A 7,235-nucleotide genomic window follows, 5' to 3' on the forward strand; every position below is an offset into this window, starting at 1 on the left:
AGGTCACGCCGCCCAGGTAACTCACTCATCATGGCGGTCCAACTCCCACGAGCCGAATGTGTCCCTGTTGTAGCTGCCAAGCGTGTAAGTTGGGTCCTCCCGCAGTTCAGCGACGGATCTCATCGCGTAGCTCGGGCCCCTCCCACGGCACGGGCGGCACGGGGACCCGCCACGAATTCAGTAGCCAACCTCCGGGGAGGTTGACGTCTGGCCACGACACGAGGCGACCCGCATCATAGAGGCCGCACATGTAGTCCATTGGCACATACCGGTCCTTCCTTTTCTTCTTGAGGCCGCACAAATTGCCGGCCTCGTGGTCATTCTTCGTCTTTCAGAATGGCTAGGAATCACCCATGGTGGCTCTCGGTGGTCTATAGAGGAAGGGAAATGGTAATGGTAATGGTGCGGGCCTAGGTAAAAATGGCCATGGCCGCTTGGCTTAAAAAGCAAGGGCAGGCTCATCGCAATAGATGTCTGGCGTGGAAGCCCACCACTGCCCACCACCACTGGCGCGCAAAAGCCAAAACATGGCTCATCAATGCAGCATGGAAAGTCGCATCAGTGCCACCCGCTCGCATTGACGCGCAAAATGCAAAGCGTGCGTGGGTCACTGGCAGACGGGTCCAAGGAAACTGAGTGCAAACACACGCTAGGTCACAGATGTATCCGCACCGAAGCAATTCCAACCCAAATTTAGGCCGTGAATGAGTCGGCGCGAACATGCTAGTCAGCTCTTGCCGGACAGCTGGGCTGAGGTGTTTCTCCCCTCGTGTCGGCGTGGACATAAATGCACCGCATCGGTCTGTTTGTGTCGGGCCGCTGGAGATGCCCTTATCCCCCTTGGGATACGTCTTTATCTCGTGTGTTGCTGGTGAGGTAGGAATCAGGTGTTTTCCCGAAGGGTGCATGCCGACGGGATGTGAAAAGATAAGTACTCCCTTCGCCCTCAAATGAAAACCCACATATGTATTGCAATTAGTATTTTGGATCCAAAATACTAGACACATGTAAGCTCACTTATCATGTTGGTAGCATTTTAAATATACACTAGTTGCATGTTTCAAAAATGTGCAACTAGTATTTTTATACTCTTAAATATGCAAAATAATATATTTACATCACTAAATATGTTTTCAAATCTTCATTTGGCCAATTGCACTTTGAGTATACCCTAGTCGCACATTTTCAAATGTGTAACTTCTATTTCTGTACACTGTAAATGGTTTTTTTTCTACTCCCTATTCTGGTCGACCAAATTGTGTGTTTCTAATGTGCTAATGATTTAAAGTACAGTATCATTTTTCATGTTTCTCTACTGCATTGTATCCCATGGCCTTCCATGGTTTTGGTTTTAGTTTAAACTTGAACTAAAACTATGACAAGAATTATACAAGAACACAGATATATTTCAACGCGAGAACGACGAAAGGAGCTATGAGGATGGTGTGTTGTGTGCGTCACACAAATCCCGTATCAGACGTATGCCAAGGAAATTCATCTGGTAGTTTTTGTGAGGGAAAATAGGTAGCCGATGCGCCTTCAGACAAACAATACTTCCTACAAACCTGTTGTGTATACTAAGCTAAATCCAGAATTGCTTCCGCATCGACGCCGTCCTCCCACTCGCATCTCCCGTGCCCCACCTCCACCACCTTTAAATGGAGATCGCACCGGAGAGCTCAATACCTCCACAATTCCAAAAGCCTCCTCTTCTCACTCCACTCGCTAGCGTGCACCAGGATGAAGAACAGGAAGAGCTACGGGCAGCAGCAGAGCCACCTGCTGAGCCCGGTGGGCAGCCCGCCGTCCGACAACGAGTCCGGCCTTGCAGCGACGCCCGTCGGCGGGAGCGGGTACGGCGGCGGCGGGGGCGACTCGCCGGCCAAGGAGCAGGACCGGTTCCTCCCGATCGCGAACGTGAGCCGCATCATGAAGCGCTCCCTCCCGGCGAACGCCAAGATCTCCAAGGAGGCCAAGGAGACGGTGCAGGAGTGCGTGTCGGAGTTCATCAGCTTCGTCACCGGCGAGGCCTCCGACAAGTGCCAGCGGGAGAAGCGCAAGACCATCAACGGCGACGACCTGCTCTGGGCCATGACCACGCTCGGCTTCGAGGCCTACGTCGCGCCGCTCAAGGCCTACCTCAACCGCTACCGCGAGGTCGAGGGGGAGAAGGCCGCCGTAATCGGAGGCACCGGCCTCCACCACGGCGACGAAGACGCGCATTCCTCCCTCTCCGCGGCCGCGATGCACGGGTCGGGCGACCGCGGCGGCGCGTCTGGAGTCGGGCAGGACTGCGACGTCGGGCTCATGATGGGCGTCAACGTGGGGTTCAGCGCCGGGACAGGGACGACCTTCTACGCCGCCGCGCACGAGCGGAGGGCGTACGGCGGCGGCGAGGGCGCCTTCGGTGGGGATCAGGAGGCGAACGGCGCCGGAGGGGAGAGGGGGTTCGCTGGCCACCTCCACGGCGTGCAATGGTGATCGATCGAAGAGGACTCGCTCAGCCTCAAGGCGGTGCACTAAATACATATCTGTATTCTCGACTAGCGAACTACCATCAACGGTGTTCTTAGTAATTCTCCTGCTGTAATCACTACGGCAGTATGTAGTTTCCCGAACCGAATTTTCTCCATCGAAACATTTCTATGAACAGAGGTCGAAATCTATGAGTCATTCTATCTATACATGTCCTAGTCTGAAGAGTGTCACCATCACAACGCCGGCCTGATGCGTTGACTTGCAAATTGTGTACACCCGAGAGGCAGACTCTTAATTCACAAATCGTAATCATAAAAACAATAATATGATTAAATTCGATATATGTCACCGAACTTCCCGAATTCGGAAAGCGCCACCTGCAAAAGCTAATTTAAGAAAAATGTCACTCCAACATTTTGAGATATGCTCTGAAAAAAATGTCATTGGATTCACTACTAGTTTGGCTCGCATTTCATATCGCATCAACGTAGTTCTCAAAATGCCATGCCCAAAGAGACACGGAGATGCTAAGTGGTCTCAGCGAGCTAAGGTTAAGCATGTGCATGCGGTGGTAATGTTTGCAGCAAAGTTAATGACAACACTGTTCCCTATTTTTTTAACTCAAAAGTTACTAAGAGCACGTTCAATAGCTAGTTGATGGCTATAAGAGCAAGTACAATAAGTCCTAGTCAGCTAGCTATAAGGATTAAAATAGTATATTATTGCTTAGTTGGAGGAGAGAGAGGAGGAGAGAGAAGGAGAGTGGGCTCTTATGCAAGAGCCAGCTCTAGCACGTGCTCCTAGGCACTTTGTGAGAGTGAAAGGTGGGTCATACATTGATAAAGTACTACATTTTTATAGCTCACTATTGTATGAGTTGGCTCTAAGTTGGCTATAGATAACATTGCACTTGACTTATAGCCAGCAGCTGGCTACACTATTTAGTCTCTAAATGTCAATCTTCTCAGAAGTAATCCAAAATGCCACAAAAGATGTACACATAATCGATAGATGAATAGAACTGCAGACCTTGCATAGAGGCAGATGAAAGGGAAGAAAGTCAGGCATCCGATTTAACTCTGTTGTGCTTAATCCTATCAACTGAGTGTGCATGCAAAAGTATTATTAAAACTTACACAAACGTCTGTAATATATTTGCCCTTTGAAGTCAAAGCATGAAACATAAACTTGATCCGACAATAACAATTCATATCCGCTGTGAGAATTCAACTGTAAGATCAGAAATGATATGCTATTTTGCTAAAACACAAAAGAACTTCGAAAAATGATGGGCCTAAGATGTAGTTAGCTTGACACCATATGTAAGGACTAAGGTCCACAAGCTAATACCAGCTGTCTTCACTTCAATACTCATCATAAATTTTGTAGTATATTGGCCAAAAGTTTGCATGCTATATCCTCATCTTGTGACCAATCTATAGTATATTGCCTTGCTAGTCTCCTGCAAAAACAAATAAAAAATCTAAAGAAAAGAACCTGCAAAACCCGCAAGCAATGAAGCACCAATTTTCAGTGGTGAAAGCTAACTATCCTCACTAAAATTTCTTCCATGGATTTCGTTCAACAAGGTAGTATAACATAAAAGAGCACAATGGAAATAAATCTCAACAAATTACAATGTGAAGACATTACCAAATGATGAATAACATTTTATGTTATGATCTGATGTTAAGAAATACGAACATAAATTTTTTGTAAACCAAAATTCTATAGCACAAATAGTAATATAACATCCCAAAATCACTCATGTCATATGTCATAGAAGTATTGCAGAATAAAGTGTCATTGTTAGCAACATCAGATCCTCTAGAGAAAATTAACAATGAGTATATTATATCGTTCACCTCCATATTAGAAAAATAAACTGGCAATTATACATTACCTAGCTCTGAAATTTGCACTGCTCATCTGACAGCGTAATGAAATCGTAAGTAATTCATCCACATCAGGACATGAAAACGTGAGTAGAGATGAGACCATTAGCATGTATTAGAATATTAAGTCCAGAGACACATGAACCCCAATCATGTATATATCACATAGTAAGTTTGAATCCAATATAGCAGCCCATACAAATACAAAATTCTAAGGGATAATGAACATGCCTGGAACATGATTTTTTTTTGGAGTACAATCTGCACTTCATTATATTCAGCAAAATATATTTCCATAACTTCTTTTAAATAATAATGCTCCCTCGCCATTTTACATCAAATATATTGTCGGTTCTCTATTTCAAAATCTTTCACAAAAAGTGGTAAAATTTTGAAGAAGCTAGCGCAGTAGTGTCCGGACATTGCAATTTTTTAACTACTAAACAATCTAATAACATTTCTTGATGAAAACCCAACTAACAACTGTCAAGAACTACACCCACTATTTCAAGCTACAACCATCCTGGCCACAGGATTCTCCCAAGATGTAAACATAGGTACTAAAGTTCATTTTGATCATCCCCCTTTCACCCATGTCAAAACAGCCTAAGACGATTACTACACAATAAAACATCATATAAATCAGAGGTTATGTTAATATGCACAAAGAAGAATGCCTTAAGTCGTTAACATCTAACAACAATTTTGACAGTGAATCATTTAACAAATCAGAGGTACCTACAATATAAACTTTTCTTTGCCAGCAGCTCTAAAATCTGCTATGTTTTACAATCATGATCTATGGTATGTTTCATTGGTTGGAAGCAAATTGTATCTATAGTCTCGGTAGTCTGAACCTGTACAGACTGATTTGCAGAAATAAACAGAGATCTCAATTTGATGCCAAATGAACCTGAAAAGCTATACAGTATTTTTTGCGAAAAATATTAGGAAGATGAAAGGAACATGATACCTGACCTCATTGTTTCTGTGCTGAAATATGGCAAGAACTCCTGTTATTATCTTTCTTTATTCAATGTGGACAATAAAGATGCACAGCTGATATGAGCTGGTTGGATGATCATAATATGAGTGGCTTTAAAAGCACAAAGAATGATTAAAGTTTTTCTAGATCATGTTATCCATATATCAACACCTAAAAATATTTTAGCTCATCGAATTCGTTGCTCCAAATTCTATCAATATGAAATGTTAGAGCATAACGAAAGTTCATCTAGATCATAATATCCTCATATTAACACATCCAACCCAGATGTCAAATTGTTGAATCAGCATAGTTGAAAGCAAAGCTATGTCATAGTATTTATGAAGTATTTAAAATCCTTCAACTGACATGTCTGATTAAAATGTACCAACATAAAAAAAACATGGCCGTAAGAGTAAGACAGTGCTACGACATCCAACAAAGGGAAGCAAAAGTAACAGATCAACAAATTTAATTGGATTCAAATTTGACAAAAAAATGAAAAAAGTAAGTTGATATGAATATAAGCAACATCTAGCTCTGGCTTGAGATCTCCAGCAGTGCATGATTCTGAACCATAGTAGAAATAAAGTTACTTGGACTTATTAACTGAACATCTGATTTGAATAACTCCTCCCATAATGCTGACTTCTTCGCCTCCAACTGCGCAGCAGCGTCACCACCTCCTCGCTGGTGCACGGATATGCTTCCCGCAGCCTATTACTCTCTCCAAGTGGTTCCCCAACACTGTTCGATCTTTAATGGCCATCAGGCCATGACCTGGCTGCTGGACGTAAAGCCAAGTTGAGGCACCGATGTGGCATTGTTGCATCTTGACAGTTAGCCACCACTTATGCCGCAGCCTCCGCCTTCGATGCTCAGTGACGCAGAGGTGATGTCTACTACGCTGGAGCCGTACAAAAAAAATGAAAAGACTATCAATAACGTAGTGATAAACTGCTCTAGATGTTGAAGAGGAAATGTAAGCAAGCCCCAAATTCTAAACCGAGTCACGTTGATGAGAACAAAGAGAGTAAGATACCAATGCCCACCCGCTTCGGCGGTATAGTGACAAACACTGTCGACAAATTGCGTAACTAAGATCCGAAATAAGTTAGCATCGCAATATGATATCACAACAGAACACAGAAGAAATTTGCTTCGACGCTTTTCCACAACCAAATGCTATTTACCATATTATATGGTATGAGCTTGGCTGAAGAAAGTTATGTGTAAATTATTTTCTATATACTAATCAAAGTACTGAACTGACAATATGAACCATTCAATCTATTGACAACTAAACCAAAAGATATGCAAATGATGAATGCTAAGTGTCCATTAATCCGAGTGAGAAAGAAAATCGTACTTGCAAGCTAAAGTCAATCTGATGGAATTATGGTAGTGAAACCAAGATAACTAACCATTCTGATTTGTGCGAGGCAAAATGAATACAACGCTTTCCTTGTGAAGAAACTAAATCAAAAGCCAGCGAAAATTTATTAACTCCTATTCAGCATAAGCATTCCTGAATTGACCATAAAACGTGCATACCGTACTTAGAGTTCAGCTTGAGGGGCGTACAGAGGTTAAAGCCAAATATGGAATAACCTGTGTTGAGAAAAATAGAGAACTCCAACCATGATACTTAAGCCAACAGTGAAGACTTGACGGGATAATATTTGTCCAACGCCATATATTGAGGAAAGTAGATCGATGTAGACATGCAACTATCAATATCTCCGCATTCATTAGAATTTTAGGCACAACCCACAGTATACATCTGCATAGAGATACTTTTAAATTCGTGTGCCAGTACCATCAATCCACTGCTAGAAACGAACACCAAATACAAATAAAAAATATAGTATAGAGGC

General features: G+C 43.0%; 1 protein-coding gene across 1 annotated transcript; it reads left to right on the forward strand.

The window, feature by feature from the left end:
* The first annotated feature begins 1,700 nt into the window (after positions 1–1,700).
* On the forward strand, positions 1,701–2,680 carry LOC124683011 (nuclear transcription factor Y subunit B-11-like). Its single transcript, XM_047217597.1, has one exon. It carries the CDS (start codon positions 1,741–1,743, stop codon positions 2,479–2,481), a length of 741 nt encoding a protein of 246 aa, XP_047073553.1. The 5' UTR covers positions 1,701–1,740; the 3' UTR covers positions 2,482–2,680.
* Positions 2,681–7,235: the final 4,555 nt, after the last annotated feature.

Source organism: Lolium rigidum, chromosome 1 (genome assembly GCF_022539505.1).
Source record: "Lolium rigidum isolate FL_2022 chromosome 1, APGP_CSIRO_Lrig_0.1, whole genome shotgun sequence".
NCBI classification, from domain to species: Eukaryota; Viridiplantae; Streptophyta; class Magnoliopsida; order Poales; family Poaceae; genus Lolium; species Lolium rigidum.

Bases quoted from the DNA above. Each gene is read 5' to 3' on its own strand.
- LOC124683011 (XM_047217597.1), top strand. From the start codon at position 1,741: ATGAAGAACAGGAAGAGCTACGGGCAGCAGCAGAGCCACCTGCTGAGC.